We start from the raw sequence: 23429 nt of genomic DNA, 5'->3' as shown, positions 1-23429 counted from the left end.
AATGATTTTACTTGGGCAGATGATGGGCTGGGATGTCTCCTCCTCCTGTCCCATGGGCATGAATGACTTGGACAAGGCATCTGCTCGCACATTCTTGTCCGCGGGTCGAAAATGGAGCTGAAAATCGAACCTGGCAAAGAACAAGGACCACCTGGCTTGCCGTGGGTTCAGTTGCTGAGCGGACCGCAGGTATTCCAGGTTCTTGTGGTCCGTGTAAATGATCACGGGGTACACTGCTCCCTCCAGAAGGTAGCGCCATTCTTCTAGAGCCAGTTTGACTGCTAATAGCTCTCAGTCACCGATGGTGTAGTTGCGTTCAGGCGCTGAGAAGCTCTTGGAGTAGAAACCGCAAGTAACCATCTTCCCGGAGGAGGACTTCTGCATGAGCACTGCTCCGGCTCCCGAGGAGGAGGCATCCACCTCCAAGGTGAACTGTCGGTTTAACTCAGGACGGTGGAGCACAGGGGAGGAAGCGAATGCCTGTTTCAGGGAGCCAAACGCGGCGTCAGCCGCAGGTGACCAGTCCTTTGGATTAGCCCCCTTCTTGGTCAAGGCGGAGAGAGGTGCAGTCAGGGCAGAGAAGTGAGGGATGAACTGACGGTAATAGTTTGCAATCCAAGAAAGCGTTGGATTGCCTTCAGTCCGGAAGGAGGGGGCCAGTTGAGAATGGAAGAGACCTTCTCCGGGTCCATCTGCAGACCGGTATCGGAGATTACATAACCCAGGAAGGGAAGAGAAGACTGCTCGAAGACACACTTCTCATACTTGGCGTACAGCCGATTCTCTCTCAGTCTTTGTAGTACCAGCTGCACGTTCTCTCTGTGGGTCTGGAGGTCCGGAGAGAAGACCAGGATATCATCAAGATACACCACCACACAGACGTAAAGAAGGTCCCGGAACACGTCGTTCACCAATTCCTGAAAGACTGCTGGTGCGTTACACAGGCCGAAGGGCATCACAAAGTATTCTTAGTGCCCATCGCGAGTATTGAATGCGGTCTTCCATTCGTCCCCAGAGCGGATGCGGACCAGGTTGTAGGCACCCCGAAGATCCAACTTGGTAAACACACGAGCTCCTCTAAGTCGACCAAACAATTCGGGGATGAGCGGCAGGGGGTATTTATTTTTCACGGTGATTTGGTTCAATCCCCGGTAGTCAATGCATGGGCGTAGGTCGCCCTCTTTCTTCTTAACGAAGAAGAAGCCTGCTCCAGCAGGAGAGGAGGATCTCCGAATGAATCCCCTTGCCAGGTTCTCTGTGATGTAGGCAGACATGGCCCTTGTTTCAGCAGGAGACAGAGGATATATCCGTCCTCGAGGTGGTGTAGTTCCCGGGAGTAGGTCGATGGCACAGTCATAAGGACGATGTGGCGGCAGTACCTCTGACTCCTTTTTATCAAAGACGTCCGCGAAGGACCAATAGGCCGAAGGCAGTCCCGGTAGGGACTCCGGAGCCGGAGGTCGTCGGATGGGCTGGATAGTCTTCAGACAGTTCTCGTGGCAAGAGGAGCCCCATCGGGTGATTTCACCAGTACACCAGCTGACTGACGGTTCGTGTGTCCGTAACCAGGGGAGTCCCAGCAGGATTTGATGAGACATGTGTGGGAGGACGTAGAGAGCGATGTTCTCGGTGTGCAGGGCACCGATACGTAGTTCCACCGGCTTGGTGATCCACGAGATGGTGTCAGAGAGGGGTCTCCCATCTACAGAGGCAATCACGAGGGGTTTGTCGAGTGGAGTAACAGGCACCTGGTACTTGTCCACCGTGGCCTGCTGGATGAAATTGCCTGCTGCCCCGGAATCGAGGTACACCTCGGCCGTGAACCGCGTCTCTCCCGTTGTTACTTGAACAGTACACATAACCGGGTCTGAGAGAGTCCCAGCACCTAGAGTGGCCTCTCCCACCAACCCTAGGCTTTGGAGTTTCCCGGCCTCTCTGGACAGGAACGTAGCAGGTGTGTGCCCTCTCCGCAGTAGAAGCAGAGGCCCTTGGCGAGCCGTTCTGCTCGGCGTTGTTCGGACTGCCGCAAACGGTCAATCTGCATGGGCTCGTGGACAGAGACACCAGACGACGCTGACTGAAGTACGGCGGGCTTCTGCGGAGGAGAGGAATGCCGTATCGGACGTCTCTCACGGGACACCTCTTTGGATCGTTCCTGGAATCTGAGGTCCACGCTGGTGGCTAGTGCGATCAGGGCGTCCAGGGTAGAAGGAACATCGCGGCCTGCCAGCTCGTCCTTAATACGACTGGAGAGTCCTTCCCAGAAGGCGGCGGTGAGGGCTTCATTGTTCCACCCCAATTCTGAGGCCAAAGTGCGGAAGCGGATGGCATACTGCCCCACCGTCATGGTCCCCTGACGTAGCCTGAGGAGTGATGAGGCGGATGCGGCGGCACGTCCGGGTTCGTCAAAGGTGGTTCTAAACGCCTGCAGGAAGTCCTGGATGTTAGTGGTTACAGGGTCCTCCTTTTCCCACAAGGGGTTCATCCAGGCCAGTGCCTCACCCTCTAGATGGGACATCACAAACGCCACCTTGGCTTGGTCGGAGGCAAACAGGTGCGGAAGCAGCTTGAAATGGAGGGAGCACTGGTTTAAGAATCCTCTGCAGGTCTTGGGATCTCCGGCATATCGGGGTGGAGAGGCCAAGCGGAGTTTAGAAGCTTCCGAGATAGCCGCCACGGGAACCGTGGCCGTGGACTGTGCAGGAGTAGCCTGAGATGCCAGGGACGTGGCAGTTGCTTGCAGTGTGTTCAGGCGGGTATCCACCGAGGACATGAAGGCCAGCATGCGGGACTGAGTCTCGCGCTGTCGTACGAGTTCCTGCTGCAAGGTACCCAGCTGGGCCGCTAGTGCTTCGGCGGGATCCATGGCCTGTTCTTACTGTTAGGGCCAGGTGGACGGGCAGACCCAGGAGGTGGATCCACTGGGCTGAACACCTCACCGAAGGCAAGGTGCCCGGTAGCCGAAGCACTACGGGTAGCAGGACAGTCCGTTCAGAGGAGTGGAGAAGTCCCTGGGACCACGGAGTCACTGAAGGTAGTCCGGGTGACGGAGCTCAGGTTCGGAGGCCGAGATGACGTCAGGCAGAGTCCGGAACCGACAGAGCGAGAAGACGGGTCACCACAGGGATTGGAGATGGTATGAACTGACGGGATGGCAGACAGTCACCGTTCGGGGTTCGAGTATCGTCCGGACCGGTTGGCGAGGCAGGAGCGGCTCTACGAGAGAGATAGGTAAGTATACCAGAAGACACAAGGAGACCTGACTCCTAGCTTAGCAAAACACGAAGAACAGGCCCCGCCCACTTGGAGAGGATTCCCCTATATACCCTGTACCTGATTCTTCAATATCCTGTTAGAGGACACTGGCCCTTTAAGAGAGGGTCAATGACCGCGCGCGCGCCCTAATGCGCATGCGCGAGGCCCGGGTGCCAGAAGCCAGAGCAGGGAGCGGTGAACAGGAAGCAGGAGAGCCGGGCTGGAGCAGAGTTGCCGACGGGCGCTGGGAGCGGGGACCGGGCTGCCTGGGGACCGCAGGTGATGGGGCATGGAGGCTGTGGAGCGGGGGACGCCTGGCAGAGGAGCCGGGGAGTGAGGCAGGGGAGCCGGGGAGCGTGGCAGGGGAGCCGGGGAGCGTGACAGGGGACCCGGGGAGCGTGACAATAGGTAAGTGCTATAGCACATGGCTGTGAATGTGGTATAGGCTATGTACGCACGCTGCTGATTTACCGTGGATTTTACTGTGGATTTGCTGCAGAAAATGTTTCTAACATTCCTGCAGTCATTCCCCAGCAAAACCTATGGGTATTAAAAAAATGCTGTGCGCACACTGCGTTTTTCTTATACTTGCGGATTTACCCGCGGAATTTCCGCTGCGGAATTAATGAGCATGTCACTTCTTTTCCGCAGGTATTTCTGGTTTTTAGCCATAGCTAATGGTAAAAACCCGCAGGGACCAACCTGCGGAAAAAACGCGGCAAATCCGCACCAAAACCGCGGCAAAACTGCATCTGGATTTCGTTGCGGTTTTGGTGCGGATTTTACCACAGGTGCGGGATTCTTTCAGAGGGTCCGGTTTTTCCTTAAGAAAGTCAATTTCTAGTGCGCACATAGCCTCAGGCTCGGTTGAACTCTATATGGAACATTTATCACTATGTTCCATCGCACAATTCAACATATAAGTAGCACTATATATTTTTTTATTTTTTTTGTAATATGGAGGACACCATGAAATTATGATGTCATATGATGGATAATTTTACTAAAATACAACATAATGAATTTCATAATGCCCATGTGAATTCAGCATTTTTGTATGGCGTTGAAGTAGTGGGGTAGACGGTGAGCATGGACCCCACTGCCACCATTGATTGCACTATTTGCACTTTTTGAGCACTATTTTCACTTAAGCCGTTTGTTTGTCCTCCCTGACTATATACCTCAGTACTTTTTGTGACCTGTGGTAAATTACTGCCTTGCAAGTGTGCAATTTTGGGAGGCTAACGGTTTTGCACAATGTCACTTTCTATTTGGATGGTTATTTTTGAACTAGGAGGACAGTGAAGGTATATTGAATAACTCCTTTTCTATACATCCAATAGGTACGTTGTGCTCAACTACCTTGTGATATCACTTGTTTGGGTTTTTATATAATATTTTTATCATAAACTAATAAAGGTTAAATTTTAAATACCAGTGCTACACACAACAATTTTTGTATGGCGCTTGTAATAGGACTTTCATAGAGGTGCATGAGCCTCTTTTATCTCTTTGTGTCTCTAATTTCCTACAAAAGCATACAGAGATTTTTTTTCTGTTTTAGCTTTTGTTCAAATGAAATAGAAAAAAAAAGTCACAGAGTCTAACTGAACCTGAATGCGTCTGTATGTGAAAAAAAGTCACAAAGAGTCTAACTGAGCCTCAATGTGTCCGTATGTGCATGTTGACTGTACGGCTGGTCAGTAGGATCACGTGCACATGCTGAGTATTTGGTGGGGTTTTTACCTCAGTATTTGTAGCCAAAACCAGGAGTGGGTAATAAATACAGAAGTGGTGCCCGTGTTTCTATTATACTTTTCCTGTGATTGTCCCACTCCTGGTGTTGGCTACAAATACTGAGGTAAAAACTCACCAAATCCTCACTATGTGCACATGGCCTTATAAAGAGACCATACAGACTCTGTACACTGTTGTACAGGCTCCTTGCACAGGACCCTGCTGTGTAAGTGAGTCTTAAGTCTGCTTTCACCCAAACTCTTTGTGTGCCGATGTTTTCTTTACAGTCCCTGCCTCAACAGGTTTGTTGGCAGAGGACTGAGATTTTCCAGAGGGTGAGGTGTGTCCTCCATTGGCTGAGGTCTCTTTTGCAGACAGTTATACACTCCCAAGAACATGTTCTGTTGGCAGAATGCCTAGATGGATGTGGAGGCAAACTGGTGAACATTGTTAATTTAGTGTTTGTGCCCAGCAGGGGTGATGTAGTCATCAAACTTACATTATTTTATTAACATATCAATTTGCCACATTTTTGGTTTGATGGTGTGTTTATGGATCTAGAGAGTAGGGTATAATTGAAGGTACATTCTGTTGCTCCTGAACAGAATTAGCACCTTGTTGTAGCACACTAACTAAGGCCCATTTCACATGTCAGTGAAAAACACAGACGTTCTTCACTGACGTGTAAAACACGCACATGTCCCTCCCTGTGCCATGATTCACGGCACACGTGGGTTGTCTAAGTGCAATCCGGGCTCCGTTTTCCGTGGTCCGTGATTGCACATAGAGATTAACTCACCTGTGCCGCTCCTGCTCTCCTTGGTGCTGAACGCTCCCGTGGTGCAGCATCCAGCTGGCGCTGACCCCCGCAGCAGCTGCTTCTGTCGCGGGCGGAGGGGACGCGCTCACCACGCTCGAGTCCGGGGCTTTTGCTGCTGCTGCTCGGTGGCTCGAGCGGTGGACCGAACCCGGGGACTCGAGCAGCGCTCCTCGCCCGTGAGTGAAAAGGGGTGGTTTGGTTAGGGATATTGTTCGTGACGCCACTCACGGGACGTGGTGATGATGGCACCACTGCTGCTGGTAACGGGGATCCCGGGAAAGATGGTGGGGTGCAGCTGGGATGTTGTCCCCTCCGTGGGTAGGGGGTTTGGTGATCCCGGGGCCCGGTGGTGTAACGGGGAGGCTGGATGGCTGGGGTGCAGGGACTGCGCGGTGCGGTGCCGGACGGCACTGGTGTACTCACTCAGACAATCACTGACAAAGTCTCTGGTAAACCAAAACGGCCGGATGGACGGGTCCCGCAGCCGGCTGCAGTGTTGATGTTGTGCTCTCACCGGACGGCTGATGGTGGCTGTCTTTCCCTGCACCTTTTAGAAATGTTCTGATTCCCGTGGTTGCCCACTGGTAGTCCGCTCCCCGGCGTATAGGTGCCGTAGGAGCCCGTTTTGCCCGCAGGCGCTGGCCCTTGGATCTCTAGCCTGTGGCGGTGGCTGTATATCCTCACGGTGTGAGCGGTTGCCTTCAAATCAGGACTTGGTTGTTAGGGAACCCCGGGGGTTCCTGTCACATTCGGATTTGACTATTGAAGGCGGCTCCAAGCCTGGTCGGGGTCCGATGGCCCTACCTGTGTGCTTAGCTTCACTCCGTTCCCCGGTCCGTACCGGCGGGCCGACGCCCGACGCCGGTCCTTACGGATCTGCGGAGTTCCACCAACTCCTGCAAACGGCCACCACTGTCTGCCAACCTTGCTGTCAGTGCCTGGGCTCCGACCCAGACACCTTAAGTGTTTACTCCTCTCACTTTCACCTCCACAACTGATCTGACACTTTTCCCGCCTCGAGGCTTGTGAACTCCTCGGTGGGTGGGGCCAACCGCCTGGCTCCGCCCCACCTGGTGTGGACATCAGGCCCTGGAGGGAGGCAACAAGGGTTTTTGATTGACTGCTGTAACTGCCTAGGGTGGGGGTGTGTATGTTGGTATGTATGTGACTACCTGGCTAGTCAAGGGCGTCACACTTCCGGGTCGGCTGTGTCGTGCATTCATGAATATGCACGACAGTAATGAGCCGGCTCAGAAGCAGCAGGCAGAACAGGCTGCAGAGAGCATGGCTGAAGCCGGGTGAGTAAAAATGATTTTTATTTTATATGCACGTTTTTTTCTGGCATGTGTTTCACGGATCACACCACTGCGTGGTCCGTGGGACATCAGTGATGCCAGAAAAAAATTGACATGTCTCCATGCGGCAATCACGGACACGGAGACACGGTCAGTGAAAAATCACTGATGTGTGAGCAGACCCATTGATTATAATGGGTCTGCGTATGTCAGTGATTCTGGTACGTAGAAAAAAAAAGCACAAACGTACCAGAATCACTGACGCATGAAACAGGCCTAAGGCAAAGGCTAAACTCTGCACTGATCTCTTATCAATACTTAAAAGACTAAAGGCCGCTTTACACGCAACGACTTATCTGACAATATGTTGTCGGGGTCACGGAATTCATGACGCACATCTGGCGTCGTTAGCGACGTCGTTGCGTGTGACACCTACGAGTGACCACTAACGATCCGAAAAACAGCAAAAATCGTTGATTGTTGACACGTCGTTCCTTTCTCAAATATCATTGCTTATTTTGGATGCAGGTTGTTCGTCGTTCCTGAGGCAGCACACATCGCTACGCGTGACACCCCGGGAACGACAAACAACAGCGTTCCTGCATCCTCCGGCAACGAGGTGGGAGTGACGTTAATGCGGCTTCTCTCTGCCCCTCCGCTTCTATTGGTGGGTCGGTGTGTGACATCGCTGTGATGCCGCATGAACCTCCTCCTTAAAAAAAGAGTTTGTTCGCCGGCCACAGTGACGTAGTTAGGAAGGTATGTGTGTGTGACGCGTACTAGCGATATTGCCCATGACGCACGCACGACGGGGGCGGGTGCGATCGCTAGCAACATTGCTAGCGATGTTGCAGTGTGTAAAGCGGCCTTAAGTTCACACTATGGTTTGGTGGGTGGTTTTTATTGCATTTTTGAGTGGTTTTCATTGCATTTTTGAGTGGGTTTTTTTACATGCCTCTTTACTGCATCTTTGATGCTGTGGTTTTGATTTTTTTGGGGGGAGCGGGGTTATGTTCATGTTTTAAATAAAGCTGCTTTGTATTTGAAACTTCCTGGTGATTGGCTTTGACAAAATGTAACTGATCTGTATCCTGTGTGCATTACACACATTTGTGCAGCGGAATCGTACTAAAAACATTTCTTTTCACCTGTGGATGTTCCACAGCTAATTCAAGTTTATGGGGAAAATCTGCACATAAGGGTTCGCTCACATGAGTGTATGACTCACACAAGTGCCATGCGAGAAAATCACGCATAGCACTCAGACCCATGTTTTTTCCTGAGCAATAATCAGACTAAGGAAAAAATCACAGCATGCTGAGAATGTCATCGAGAGATGTGTCACTTACATCCATAGCAGCCGATAATCACATCAGCTGACAATGGAGGAGATGGAGACATTAATCCTGCCCTCTCCTCCGCAGTTGCATGACACTAGGCTGACTCTGGCAGCAGAGCAGGAGCCGAGGGTCCTTAGCATATTACATCAGATGTCATACACTAGTGTGACTCCAGCTTTAAACTCAGTGTACCTTCAAGAGAAATTAACATGTTGCAGGGCAGATTATGTTGAGTAAAAAAGATACACAGTGGATGTGAGGTTTCTATAAATCCCATCCACTTTGTTGGAACTATAAGATGCTGCATTTTTTCCATAGTGAAAATACAGTGTCAAAACCTTACCAATAACTTATCATGGGAAGTTTACCTAAATCTCACTGAAGGTGCCACATAACCATGTTGATTCTTTTCATGATCTACAAATGGAGCTGTAGCTTGGGGATATATGTAAACTTTTGCATAAATAAAAAATCACATTGAATCCCTTATTAGTGATAGTGTCACATCATTTGACTGCCTCACTTTTCCACGTGCATTTTGGCACACAGCATGGAGCCCCCTGTGACTATAGAATCTGTAGCAGAATACAACAACAAGGAGTCATGGTTGATTTTTCTTCAGGAACCATGTTTTTTACAGGAACGGATTTGAGATGCTATATGCCTCTTGAAGCTCAGAGGGACTGTCCCACAAAGTGTTGAGGGCCCCGTTGTTAAGACCCTCACAGATCAGGAGAAAGGAGGATCCCGTGTCCGTTGTTTATGGAATTGATGAAAATAGTTTATTGCTGCACTCTGCTGTATCCATCAGTCTGGAACAGAATAAACTATACAGATGCGAGCAATAAAACACATCAAATCTATATCAGCGTTACATGACCACTAACACTATGACGTAGACTGGATGTTGATTTAGTGCATCTCCATTACTTATACCTCCCAACTTTTAAAGAAGGGAAAGAGGGACAAAGTTTGTGGCGCGCAACGCCCGCCGCAGCAATTTTCAGACCATGCCCCCTAACCACACCCATTTCACAAACAGCCACACCCATATCCACTCCCCATCCACACCCATCCAGCAAACTGAAACTGCAGAAGCTGTCCGTGATCGCTCTGAGCCGCCACAGATCAGCAATGTGTAGAACAGGCAGGGAGTTAACTACAGGGTGTGCAGGCGGCTAAGACCCAGGAGGAGAGCTGAACAGGGTGTGCAGGCAACTAGGACTCAGGAGGAGAGCTGAACAGGGTGTGCAGGCAGCTAGGACCCAGGAGGAGAGCTGAACAGGGTGTGCAGGCAGCTAGGACCCAGGAGGAGAGCTGAACAGGGTGTGCAGGCAGCTAGGACCCAGGAGGAGAGCTGAACAGGGTGTGCAGGCAGCTAGGACCTAGGAGGAGAGCTGAACAGGGTGTGCAGGCAGCTAGGACCCAGGAGGAGAGCTGAACAGGGTGTGCAGGCAGCTAGGACCCAGGAGGAGAGCTGAACAGGGTGTGCAGACAACTAGGACTCAGGAGGAGAGCTGAACAGGGTGTGCAGGCAGCTAGGACCCAGGAGGAGAGCTGAAAAGGGTGTGTAGGCAGCTAGGACCCAGGAGGAGAGCTGAACAGGGTGTGCAGCTAATGTTCACACATCAGTTTTTTGCCATCAGGCGCAATCCGGCAGAAACATGAAAAAACACATCCGGCGTCTGTTGCCGCCGGATGCGTTTTTCCCCCCATAGACTGTTATTAGCGCCGGATTGCGTCGGATGGTCTTGCGTTCCATCCGGTTTTCGCTGGATCCAGTAAAATTTGCTTGTCCGGCGGCCAGATGGAACGCTGAGGTGAACGGTTTTTTGTCCGGCAAAAAAACGGATTGCGCCGGATCTGGCACCGTACGGCGTGTTTTATAATGGGAGCCTATGGACGCCGGATCCGGGGTCATCCGTCATATGCCGGAAGCTGGCGCCGATTTCTGTTTTTTGTTTCTGGGCATGCTGAGACAGTGTGTAAATAGTCTCTCTCTTTCTCTGTCGGTTTGTCCGTCGGTCTGTCTCTCTGTCAGTCAGTCTCTCCCTCCCTCCTTTATACTCAACGATCACCGTCGCGGAACTGCACGGCTGTCACACTTCTTTAGCGGATTCTTCTCTTTTGAAAATGCCAGCCGCTCATTATTCCATCTAGTATTCACTGCTTCCCCCACCCACCGGCGCCTATGATTGGTTGCAGTCAGACATGCCCCCACGATGAGTTAAAGCTGTCTCACTGCAACCAATCACAGCCGCCGGTGGGCGGGTCTATATAGTGCAGTAAAATAAATAATTTTAAAAAAACGGCGTGCGGTCCCCAAAAATTTTGATATAGGCAAGATAAAGCCACACAGCTGAAGGCTGGTATTCTCAGGTTGGGGAGCTCCACGTTATGGGGAGCACCCCAACCTAAAAATATCAGCCAGCAGCCGCCCGGAATTGCCGCATCCATTAAATGCGACAGTCCCGGGACTCTACCCGACTCATGCCGAATTGCCCTGGTGCGGTGGAAATCGAGGTAATAAGGAGTTAAATGGCAGCTTATAGCTGCCACTAAATCCTAGGTTAATCATGGCAGGCGTCTCCCCGAGATACCGTCCATGATTAACCTGTAAGTGAAAGTAAATAAACACATACACCCGAAAAAAAAATTTATTTGAAATAAAAGACAAAGAAATACCCTCTTTCACCACTTTATTAAAATCCCCAAATACCCCTCCAGGTCCGACATAATCCACACGAGGTCCCACGACACTTTCAGCTCTGCTACATGAAGCTGATAGGGAGCGCCGTAGAACACGATCGCTCTGTGTCAGCTCCACACAGCAATTGCAGTGAGCAGCACTGTCACCGGAGACTTCACTCAGGTAGTGCCGGTTTGTGTGCGGGGATGATGATTAGTGCGGTAGTGCTTGTGTGTGCGGGAATGATGGTGAGTGCGGTAGTGCCTGCGTGTGTGCAGGGATGATGATGGGTGCAGTAGTGCCTGCGTGTGTGCGGGGATGATGATGGGTGCGGAAGTGCCTGCGTGTGTGTGGAGATGATGATGAGTGCGGTAGTCCTTGTGTGTGCAGTGATGATGATGGGTGCAGTAGTGCCGGGGTGTGTGCGGGGATGATGATGGGGGTGGTAGTGCCGGGGTGTGTGCGGGGATGATGATGGGAGCGGTAGTGCCGGGGTGTGTGCGGTGTTGATGAGTGCGGTAGTGTCGGGGTGTGTCCGGGGATGATGGGTGCGGTAGTGCCGGGGTGTGTGCGGTCAGGGCCGGCTCCAGGTTTTTGTGGGCCCTGGGTGGAAGAGTCCCAGTGGGCCCCATAAACACGCAGACACACACATACACAGATACGTTCATATACATATTTAAAGACAAACTCACAAAATACATATAAACAGAAGACAAATCTATACAGTCATATACACTGACATACATAGATACACATCATACAACGCCTACAGACAGACACACACACTGCTCTGCTGCATACGTACAGAGACACACACTGCTCTGCTGCATACATACGGACAGACACACACATGGCTGCTGCATACATACATACATACATACAGACACACACATACTGCTCTGCTGCATACATACATACATACATACACACACAGCTCTGTTGCATACATAGACACACACACAGCTCTGCTGCATACATACAGACACACACACAGCTCTGCTGCATACATACAGACACACACTGCTCTGCTGCATACATACAGACGCACTCACACTGCTCCAGCGGCTTTTCCTCTTTTGAAAAAGCCGGCCGCCCATTATTCAATCTTGTATTCATTGCTTCCCCTGCCCACTGGCACCTATGATTGGTTGCAGTCAGACCCGCCCCCACGCTGAGTTACAGCTGTCTCACTACAACCAATCACAGCCGCCGGTGGGCGGGTCTATACCGTGCAGTACAATAAATAAATATTTAAAAGAAAACGGCGTACGGTCCCCCCCCAATTTTGATACCAGCCAAGGTAAAGCCACACGGCTGAAGGCTGGTATTCTCAGGATGGGGAGCCCCATGTTATGGGGAGCCCCCCAGCCTAAAAATATCAGCCAGCAGCTGCCCAGAATTGCCGCATCCATTAGATGCGACAGTCCCGGGTTTCAACCCGGCTCATCCCGAATTACCCTGGTGCGGTGGCAATCGAGGTAATAAGGAGTTAATGGCAGCAGCCCATAGCTGCCACTAAGTCCTAGGTTAAAAAATTGAAAAAAATCCAGCACTCAAAGCATTCAACTGAAATTGTTTTATATTTTATTCATTGATCTGTGTAATTATTAAAGACGTTTCGGTCATCCGACCTTCATCAGTTTACACACATTGTAATGCATGAATCATGAACTATGATATACAAAAAATGTCAACAAAAAGACAAAAGTGAAGAATCTGTCAGTTGAGCCGCTTCACTAGCAGATATAATGTCCACCAGAAAGGGTTCTGTAGAAATGTATGAAAAAGCTGGACCAGAGGAAAAAGCTGCCCGCCCGGGTCTGCAGTCAATGTCACATTGGATTTTTTTCAATTTTTTGATCTGGGGTGGGACCCTATCCAAGCACCAGCGACTATAGAAGGAGTGCCACATTTCTATATTTTATATAAGTCCTAGGTTAATCATGGCAGACATCTCCCCGAGATACCTTCCCATGATTAACCTGTAAGTGAAAGTAAATAAGCACATACACCAGAAAAAATCCTTTATTTGGAATAAAAGGCAAAAAACCCCACCCTCTTTCACCACTTTATTAAAATCCCCAAATACCCCTCCAGGTCCGGCGTAATCCACACGAGGTCCCGTATCCAGCTCTGCTACATGAAGCTGACAGGAGCTGCAGTAGAACACTGCCGCCCCTATGAGCTCCACGCAACAAATGAAGTGAATCGCGCTGTCAGCGGGGACGTCACTGAGGTAATGCCGGTGTGTGTGCGGTGATGATGAGGGCTGTAGTGTCGGGATGTGTGCGGGGATGTCGGGATGTATGCGATGATGTCGGGGGGTGTGCGGTGAAGATGTGGGCGGTAATGTCGGGATGTGTGCGGTGATGTCGGGATGTGTGCGGTGAAGATGTGTGCTGTAATGTCGTGGTGCGTGCGGTGATGTCGGGATGTGTGAGGTGAAGATGTGTGCTGTAATGTCGGGGTGCGTGCGGTGATGTCGGGTTGTGTGCGGTGATGTCGGGATGTGTGCGGTGATGTCGGGGTGTGTGCGGTGAAGATGTGTGCGGTATTGTCGGGATGTGTGCGGTGATGTCGGGATGTGTGCGGTAATGTCGGAATGTGTGCGGTGATGTCGGGGTGTGTGCGGTGAAGATGTGTGCGGTAATGTCGGGATGCGTGCGGTGATGTCGGGATACGTGCGTTAATGTCGGGATGTGTGCGGTGATGTCGGGATGTGTGCGGTAATGTCGGGATGTGTGCAGTGATGTCAGGATGTGTGCGGTGATGTCGGGATGTGTGCTGTGATGTCGGGATGTGTGCAGTAATGTCGGGATGTGTGCGGTGATGTCGGGATGTGTGCGGTAATGTGTTAGGAGGATGCTAGGAGGGAAAAGCAGCGAGGCGGGGAGAGAGTGGGTGGGCGGAGCCACGGGATACAGACCTCCCGCCCTGGGCAACGGGACAAACCCTGAAAATCGTGATAGTCCCGCTGTATCCGGGACGGTTGGGAGGTATATGTTCCTCATATCGATAAACATAACAAATGAAGCGGAATTAAGGGAATAGTTTCACGATGACGAACACTAAGTAGGGACTGATCAGCTGATTACCAGGGGCCTGGCTTCTCTGGGTCCCGGGGGTAGGCGGCTGTCACCAGGGGAAGCAATGGCCAGTCAGACATGTTAAATCTTCATAATTGGGGAGAAAATCTGGCACAATTTGATATTTGGCATTGCCCCCAACTAGGGTTCATTTAAGGACATCTCACATAAATCACTCCTTGAGCGCTTTCTCAAAGGTGTGTTGTTTTTGGAACGCATTGTATAGTCTGAAAGTTTTTATCCTTCCATTATACTATATTTGCACAGAAGATTGTATTACAAAATGCCAAAAATCTAAAAATATATTCACCCTTAATATCCGGATGACAAAACTGCATCTGCATCTATTAACATTGTAAAAAACTGTTTTTGTTTTTAATTTTTTTGTATAAATGCTGAAGATCGGGACATCATGAATTGTGTCATAAAGGGAAAATTCTGAACTTGGTACTTAAAGGGGCAATCCTAATGGGTGATTAATAGTTCTGTATGCACAGTTATTACAGGTTCGTCAATCACGGATTACGACCAGCACTTATCTGCTATACTATTATACTATTCTGAACCGACAAGACAAAGTGACTTCCAAGCACAATCCTTAGTGAGGATCACATCAGTTGGGTCCTTAACAAGGTCTGACAATAAAGGCCGCTTTACACGCTGCGATATCGGTACCGATATCGCTAGTGTGGGTACCTGCCCCCATCTGTTGTGCGACACGGGCAAATCGCTGCCCGTGGCGCACAACATCGCCCAGAGCAGTCACACATACTTACCTGCCCAGCAACGTCGCTGTGACCGGCAAACCGCCTCCTTTCTAAGGGGGCAGTCTGTGCGGCGTCACAGCGACGTCACAGCAGCGTCACTGAACCGCCGCCCAATAGCAGCGGAGGGGCGGAGATGAGCGGGACGTAACATCCCGCCCACCTCCTTCCTTCCGCATTGTGGCCGGGAGGCAGGTAAGGGAGCTTCCTCGTTCCTGCGGTGTCACACGTACCGATGTGTGCTGCCGCAGGAACGAGGAACAACTTCGTTACTGCTGGAGTAACGATAATCGAGAATGGACCCCAATGTCACCGATGAGCGATTTTGCATGTTTTTGCGACGATGCAAAATCGCTCATAGGTGTCACACGCAATGGCATCGCTAATGCGGCCGGATGTGCGTCACGAATTCCGTGACCCCAACGACTCCGCATTAGCGATGTCGTAGTGTGTAAAGCCCCGTTTAGCCTTTAAAATGTTCAGTAACTATTTTAGGTTTCAATCCTTTCATGACTTCATTAACATAATATCATGATTTTCCCAAAAAAATTTTTTTGCCCCCAAAAAAGCACTAGGGCATTATTTTCAGGGTAGGTCTTATTCTTTTGTGGTGCCCTGGACTAGCCAGGTCGTCACAGGTACTACAACAACACACCCCACACCAAGAGATAGGCACATCAGTCACACAAATCCTTGTTGCCTCCCTCCAGGGGCTGATGTCCACACCAGGTGGGGTGGAGCCAGGCGGTTGGCCCCACCCACTGAGGAGTTCACAGTCCTGGAGGCGGGAAAAGGAAGTCAGTTGAGTGCAGTTCAGTTCAGTTAGGGAAGTGGTAGTAGAGGAGCAGACTGACCGTGTCCGGGTACGTGGCCCGGGCACAGAGAGCAAGGTTGGCAGACGGTGGTGGCCGTCTGCAGGAGAGGTCGATCACGCAGAACCGTAGGACCGGGGACGGGTGGTGGCCCGTAGGTACCGAACCGGGGAGCGAAGAGAAGCCAGCACAAACCGGCAGGGCCTACGGACCCCGACCAGGCTTGGAGTCGCCATTAAACCGGTCAAATCCATTAGCGACTGGAACCTCCGGGGTTTCCTAGCAACAAAGACCCGACTGAAGGCAACCGTCCAAACCGAGAAAAGGGAAATACAGCTACCGCCACAGCTAGAATTCCCAGGGCCAGCGCCTGCGGGCAAAAGGGGCTCCTCCGGCCCATATCCAAGCTGGGGAGCGGGTTACCGGTGGGAAGCCATCGGGACCAAAGATACACAACAGGTGCAGGGAAAGGCAGCCACCACCAACCTACCGGGGGTGACCACAGCAGCCGGCTGCGGGACCCGTCCATCCAGCCGTTTGTTTTACCGGAGACTCTGTATCCATTCTTGGCTGAGTGAGTACCACTGTGCCATCTGGCACCGCGCTGCCCCCGCGACCCTGCACCTCGCCAACCCTGCCAACCCCGTCCCACCTCACCGGGCCCCGGGACCACCAACCCCCCCTACCCATGGAGGAGAGAGAAACATCTCGGCTGCTCCCTGTCATCGCTCCCGGGATCCCCGTCCAGAGCAGCGGTGGTGTCCCAACCTCACCAAACACCGTGGGTGGCGTCACGGACCGACTCCCCAAACCCCAAACTACACCCCCTTTCACTCACGGGCGAGGAGCGCCGCTCGAGTCTCCGGATCCGGCCCACCGCTGGAGCCACTGAGCAGCAGCAACGCCGGACCCGAGTGTAGTGAGCAGCAGCGCCCTCCCCGCCTACGACAACTTGGCATCACGAACAGGATCTTACCGTTCTTCCGGCTGGTAGAAGTGCGCCTTGTGTCCCGCCGGCGGTGTCCGGCTGAAAAATTTCAGAAGCCGCCATATTGGGAGCAAAGATTTTCCCGATCGAGCGCCTTCTCGAGCAGTGGAGGCGCAAAAGCCAAAGCTCCGCCCCTGAGAGGAGGTGCTGAGAAAAGACCAAGGGGGGTGGATGGCGTCCGGCCGCATGTAAACCGCGGCTATAAAAGCAGGGACACCAGGACTCTGCGGCCATATTGGTTCCTGGAAGATACCGCTGCCAAGATGCACAGTCCATCCGGTAACACCGCAGTCCCAGCGCCCGCGCCTGGTACCGCAGCATGGGTGGAAGTCCGGACCGTCCAGTTGAGCAGCCGCCTGCAGGTCCGAATGCAGCTCCTCCTGGAGGGGTGGGAGGCCGACATGGCGGACGTGGTGGCGGCTATACGGAGATGCGAGGTGGAGGAAGATTTGGAGGAGCGGGTAAGCGACCCACGCCCCTGTATTCCCAAGGGATCGGCTGCTTCGGCTGAGGGGCCCGGCCTGCGCCCGCTCACCCTGCTGCCTCCCCCACTACCTGTGTTAGCAGCCACCGCCCCACCACTAGGCCCGCTACCCGCACAACCGGTAGCGGAACCCTGCCCGTCCGCCCAAACGGACAGACCTGTAGTTGAAGCCTGTAGCCGCCCTGAACCGCTTCCCTGGAAGTTGCCGAAGACATTGTCCACCGGCGAAGATATACCGGTTGCACTTGCAGTGACCGTGCCTAGTTCCGTTCTGGCACCGGCGGTCCGTCCCGTGCAGGAGGAGGTGGAGGTCAAGCGGGAGAGGACCCCTGTACCCATCCCCCACGCCTCGGCTGAGACTGCGCCGGGTCGTTGCTGTGAGGCAGCACCCCAGGCCATGACACCGCGGGATCTTCCACAGAGGGCGCCAGTAGTGGGCAGTGTGGTGGAAATCCAGCGGGGCCCGACCCGCGCGCAGGGGCACGCAGTAGCCCCTTACTGGGACAGGGAACCGACCCCGCTGGGCCGAGAAATTGCAGAGAGGGAAAAGCTGAAGGCTGAACTGATAGCCCGCACCATCAGAGAAAAAGAGAGCCTCCGCAGAGCCACCTTCCGGGTACGGGGCCCGATCCACGAGGGGCAAGTGAGAAGGTTCGATGTCCGTCGGGGGTATGGGTTTATCTTCGAGCCGGGCCTGGAGGCCGAAGTCTTTATGGCCTGATGGGACGTTAATGCCCACCTGCCGGAGGACCACCCGGGCCGCAACCTGCTCCCAGGTGATTTAGTTACCTACACGCGGCATTGTGGAGAGAGGGGCTGGTTTGCCCCGGACGCCAAACTGAGAGGAGGCCAGGAGGCCCAAGCACCAGCCCAGCTCCCTCCTCCGGCCTGCGTTGTGGATTTGAAGTGAGTCAGCGGTCCCTCCGTTGCACCGTTGTCCCCGTCGGGACCACCAGTACTGTTATTAAATGAATGAAAATGAATCAACCGAGAAGTTCACCAGATTGTCAACCGTGATTGAACCGGCCGTTGCCGGCAAGGTTGTCCCCGTAGGGACCCTTTGCACCGTGCGTAAGGAACTACTTACGGACACGCCCGAGAACTTGCAGGGCAACCACAAACTTGTGGAATGTAAATAATTGGCTTAATTCCGTTGCCGCCTCCGGAGAGGCAGATTGGAGGAAGGGCCCGCAGCAGAGTAGGCTGGGGCCCGGCCACCACCTGAACCGGTCGCCAACCTCTGGGGGTTAGGGGTTCCCCATGGACGTGGGTCCCCTGAAAAGACCGTGGGTGCGAAGTATCGTACCCGTACCCACTCGGGCAGCCTGGATATGGACTGGGGTCAAGGGGTGATGCCCACTTCTTAGGGGCAGCATCAGGGCCAGGTTGTTTGGGCGGGAGAGAGCGGAAGCCGACCATTACTGCTAATAAATATGTCTACCGTTTGTAACGTTGAAAGTACCGTGCCTCCCGTTATGGGAAGATTTATAAAAATTACTTGTGTTTGTTGTTACCTGTTTTTCTACCTTCTTTTACAGTTTTACAAAAATAAAACCGGTGATGGACGGGCAGCCCGCGGACGGTCTGCATTTAACCAAGGGGGAATGTGGCACCCTGGACTAGCCAGGTCGTTACAGGTACTGCAACAACACACCCCACACCCCGAGATAGGCACATCAGTCACACAAAACCTTGTTGCCTCCCTCCAGGGGCTGATGTCCACACCAGGTGGGGTGGAGCCAGGCGGTTGGCCCCACCCACTGAGGAGTTCACAGTCCTGGAGGTGGGAAAAGGAAGTCAGTTGAGTGCAGTTCAGTTCAGTTCAGTTAGGGAAGTGGTAGTAGTGGAGCAGACTGACCGTGTCCGGGTACGTGGCCCGGGCACAGAGAGCAAGATTGGCAGACGGTGGTGGCCGTCTGCAGGAGAGGCCAATCGATGTGGAACCGTAGGACCGGGGACGGGCGGTGGCCCGCCGGTACCGAACCGGGAAGCGAAGAGAAGCCAGCACAAACCGGCAGGGCCTACGGACCCCGACCAGGCTTGGAGTCGCCGGTAAACCGGTCAAATCTGTTAGCGACTGGAACCTCCGGGGTTTCCTAGCAACAAAGACCCGACTGAAGGCAACCGTCCAAACTCAGAAAAGGGAAATACAGCTACCGCCACAGCTAGAATTCCCAGGGCGCCTGCGGACAAAAGGGGCTCCTCTGGCCCATATCCAAGATGGGGAGCGGGTTACCGGTGGGAAGCCATCGGGACCGAAGATACACAACAGGTGCAGGGAAAGGCAGCCACCACCAACCTACCGGGGGTAACCACAACAGCCGGCTGTGGGACCCGTCCATCCAGCCGTTTATTTTACCGGAGACTCTGTATCCATTCTTGGCTGAGTGAGTACCACTGTAACATCTGGCACCGCGCTGTCCCCGCGACCCTGCACTTTGCCAACCCTGCCAACCCCGTCCCACCTCACCGGGCCCCGGGACCACCAACCCCCCTATCCACGGAGGGGAGAGAAACATCTCGGCTGCTCCCTGTCATCGCTCCCGGGATCCCCGTACAGAGCAGCGGTGGTGTCCCAACCTCACCACACACCGTGGGTGGCATCACGGACTGACTCCCCAAACCCCAAACTACATCACCTTTCACTCACGGATGAGGAGCGCTGCTCGAGTCCCCGGATCCGGCTCACCGCTCGAGCCACCGAGCAGCAGCAGCAGCAGCGCCGGACCCGAGCGTGGTGAGCAGCAGCGCCCTCCCCGCCCGCGACACTTGCAGAAACATGGTTATGGGTAAGTTCCCCCTCCCAAAGCAGACCCCTACCCACCACGAGACTCATACTTACCAGATTCCGGACGTCTATGTGGCGCCCTGGTCTTCCTAAGATCTGTAGCAGGTGCTCCCAGCAGTTATGCTCCACAGCAGTCCTCCCCTGCTTCTGGTTGAGACACACACATCAGATCGCATGTGCACACACATTCGTACATACATACACACTCACACACATATCAGATCCCACACATGTGATGCCCCTGGACTAGTCAAGGCATCACAGGGGACTGCACGCTCTTAATTCTTAGTGTAGGACTCAACCCCTCTTGGTTCTGGGTTCCCAACTTGCAGTACTGCCTCCATCAACATCCAAAAATCCCAATCACACCTCGCACCACACCCTGTCAGGCACACCAGTGTGCTGCTAAGCTGGAATAGGGCCGTTCACCTAGGGGTCAGACAGGGAGGTGGGAGGTGACAAGTGAGTTAGCTCCAGGGGAGCAAGGATTTGAGTGGTAGCCCTCAAGCAGTGAGGAGCTAGAAGGGAGTGTGTTGGCTCCTGGGGAAGAGAAGATTGGGTTGCAGATGGTGGTCTGGACCCGGAGGAGTCGGACACCCAGTCGTGGGTTATTGGGACTGAGTGCCTGACTTAGTCTAGGAGGACGGTCAGCAGCAAGTACAATAGCCGGTCTGGGACCGAAAGCACGTCGGGGTACTGGACCCTAGGTCGGGGAGAGGCTTCAAGCAACCCGGCAATTAGGCTGCGGAGGATAGGGCCTTTATGGACTGTCCCCACGAAGCTCAGAGATCGGGGGCACTAGTGCAACGAGGGGGATAGGGCTTTCCAACCAAAGCAGGCCACTGAAATCCCAAGCGTGAGCTACTGAGAGCACAGCTCCTTCACACAAAAAGTGGGGAGTGAGGCTTGGACAGCTTCAAGCTTTACGGGCCACTTGGACACTACTAAAATCTGTGCACGGAGGCAGGCTCCAGACCATCAGGCAGTACTGCAGGGGACGGGACCCGGACGAGCTCCCCCAAGAGGGCAGCAGCACCCAGAGACTTGGTTTACCACGTTGTCAGCGTCTGCTTTCCTTCTGAGTGAGTACCTGATCACCCCCTGCTACCAGCAAGCCTGCGCTTTCCTGCAACAACCCCACAATCCAGAGTCCTGGGGCATTCCCTGCTCTTGGAGGGTAACGTCATCTGGCTGCCTCCATTCCATCACCCCGGGTACTCCCATTGGCAGCGGCAGTACTCCCCGTTACCGCACACCACGGATGGCATCACAAACTATCTAATCCCCTGTAAACAACCCCCCATCACATTTTAGAGTGACCCTGAGCCCCCGGGTCCGGAGTACCTCGAGCCACGAGTAGCAACACCCTGATCCTAGCGGTTTGACCACTGCTGGGGCGGTACACACACAATCACTGATCAGATTGCACACACCCACTCACTAGTCACTTACAGCATCCGATGGTACAAAATGCCTCCGCTGCAGGTAAAGATGGGATGCAGTTAAGTGAAACGCATGGAGGTCCCGACAGTGGAATACATCGCAGGTCATGTGTGCACTCCATCTGCAGGTCCTTGCACTGTGCCTAAGGATTCTGCCGTCCAGAAAAAAATCGATTTTGCTGAATGTGGTGAGTGTGTGTGCAATCTGGTGTGTGTGTGTGTGTGTGCGTGTGTGTGTGTGTGTGTGTGTGTGTGTGTGTGTGTGATCTGATGTCTGCGGGTATGCGATCTACCGCAGGTCCTCCCGCTCAGTGTCTGATGAGTATGATGGCTGGGTGTCCGCTGTCTATAATGAAGTGTCCTGCAGTATTCTTTAACTTTGTTAGCTGAATAGACACCTTCATTATTGAACCATGACTGGGGCTTATTTTTGGGGGAGGGCTTATTTTTTTGAAAAACACAGTAAAACAATCGATTTCACCCTATTAGCTTTTTATGTTTGTTTGGTTTTTTTACCTAGTTAAGCATTGTAAAAAAAAAAACAACAATCTATTATTGTATGTGAAAACAATAATCCTTTTCCTCTTGGGGATTTTGCTTTCTTATGGATATGCATGTTAGGTTAAACTTTTAACTCAACGGACTGTCTACCGTCTGCTCGATGAAGTTTCTACCATCAACCTTTAAAACTCTGAAACTACATAAAGTCAATATAAAATGTTGGTCTTGTTAGATTTAGCACAGCATATTGTCACACCTGGGGGCTTATTACATGTAGTTTTTACAGTTCAAGCTATGTAATAAACTTGTTGGCTCCCCATAGTGGTAGCTTCAGGAACCAGAATTTTATTATATGGAGCTCTGTGTGAGGAAAAAAACATTCTATAATCATTGTAAACATATTTTCAGACACCAACAAGCACACAAGTGTGACAAATTTAAGTTGAGGAGGTTCCAATGTTCATATATCCCCTTTGAGCACATGGCATCCTTTGCCATTTGCCTAGAGTGGCGGGAACTAGGTCAGTAGCGATCAACTGATTGAAAGAGGGGTTCCAAACCAATAGGGCTTATCTCATTGGATACAAATTGATTCAATGTAAACTTATATAAATAAGTCTGGTCTAGCAAAGTTTATGTTTTCACCCAGTATGAAAAATTGAAATTTATTTTGAATATTTCTTATTTTATACAGATTATTTCTTCTGGCATTTGCGGATCTGATAAAAGTGCACTTAATCAAATAATACAGACTAACTTTCCAGTGATTTTGGGTCATGAAGCCATTGGAGTGGTGGAAAGCATAGGCGCGGGAGTCACCGTAGTTAAACCAGGTGAGTCGCAAGTAATCTGAGATGTTGTATGAAGGACCTATGTATATGTAAGTTCAATTATATCATTTAAGAGGTTGTCTGGTCATCAAAATATTCATAGCTTATCAGGAGGATGGGTCATCAAAATTAGATTGGTAGGAGACCTACACCAAGCACTCCCATCGATCAGCTGATATAATTTCTGGCGGCCAAATGTAAATGGTGCTGCACTCCACAACCAGACCACAGGGTGGTGTTTCAAAGTAAGAATGTTGTAGATTATGATAGTCTAAAGGCTACTTTACACACTGCGATATCGGTCCCGATATCGCTAGTGTGGGTACCCGCCCCCATCTGTTGCGCGACACGGGCAAATCGCTGCCCGTGTCGCACAACAGCCGTCACACATACATACCTGTCCGGCGATGTCGCTGTGACGGGCGAACCGCCTCCTTTCGAAGGGGGCGGTCCGTGCGGCGTCACAGCGACGTCACTGAACCGCCGCCCAATAGCAGCGGAGGGGCGGAGCTGAGCGGGACGTAACATCCCGCCCACCTCCTTCCTTCCTCATAGCGGCCGGGAGGCAGGTAAGGGGAGCTTCCTCGTTCCTGCGGCG

General features: G+C 52.4%; 1 protein-coding gene across 1 annotated transcript in view; it reads left to right on the top strand.

The window, feature by feature from the left end:
• LOC142291931 (NADP-dependent alcohol dehydrogenase-like) overlaps nucleotides 1-23429 on the top strand; it is a 74870-nt gene that overhangs the window by 15824 nt on the left and 35617 nt on the right. The window contains exon 3 of the mRNA XM_075336898.1: nucleotides 22696-22834. Coding sequence (XP_075193013.1) covers nucleotides 22696-22834 — 139 coding nt within the window. The remainder of the gene's footprint in view (nucleotides 1-22695; nucleotides 22835-23429) is intronic.

Source organism: Anomaloglossus baeobatrachus, chromosome 1 (genome assembly GCF_048569485.1).
Source record: "Anomaloglossus baeobatrachus isolate aAnoBae1 chromosome 1, aAnoBae1.hap1, whole genome shotgun sequence".
Taxonomy (NCBI): domain Eukaryota; kingdom Metazoa; phylum Chordata; class Amphibia; order Anura; family Aromobatidae; genus Anomaloglossus; species Anomaloglossus baeobatrachus.
The sequence above is the reverse complement of the archived record's forward strand: the minus strand, read 5'-3'. Positions and strand labels throughout refer to the sequence as shown.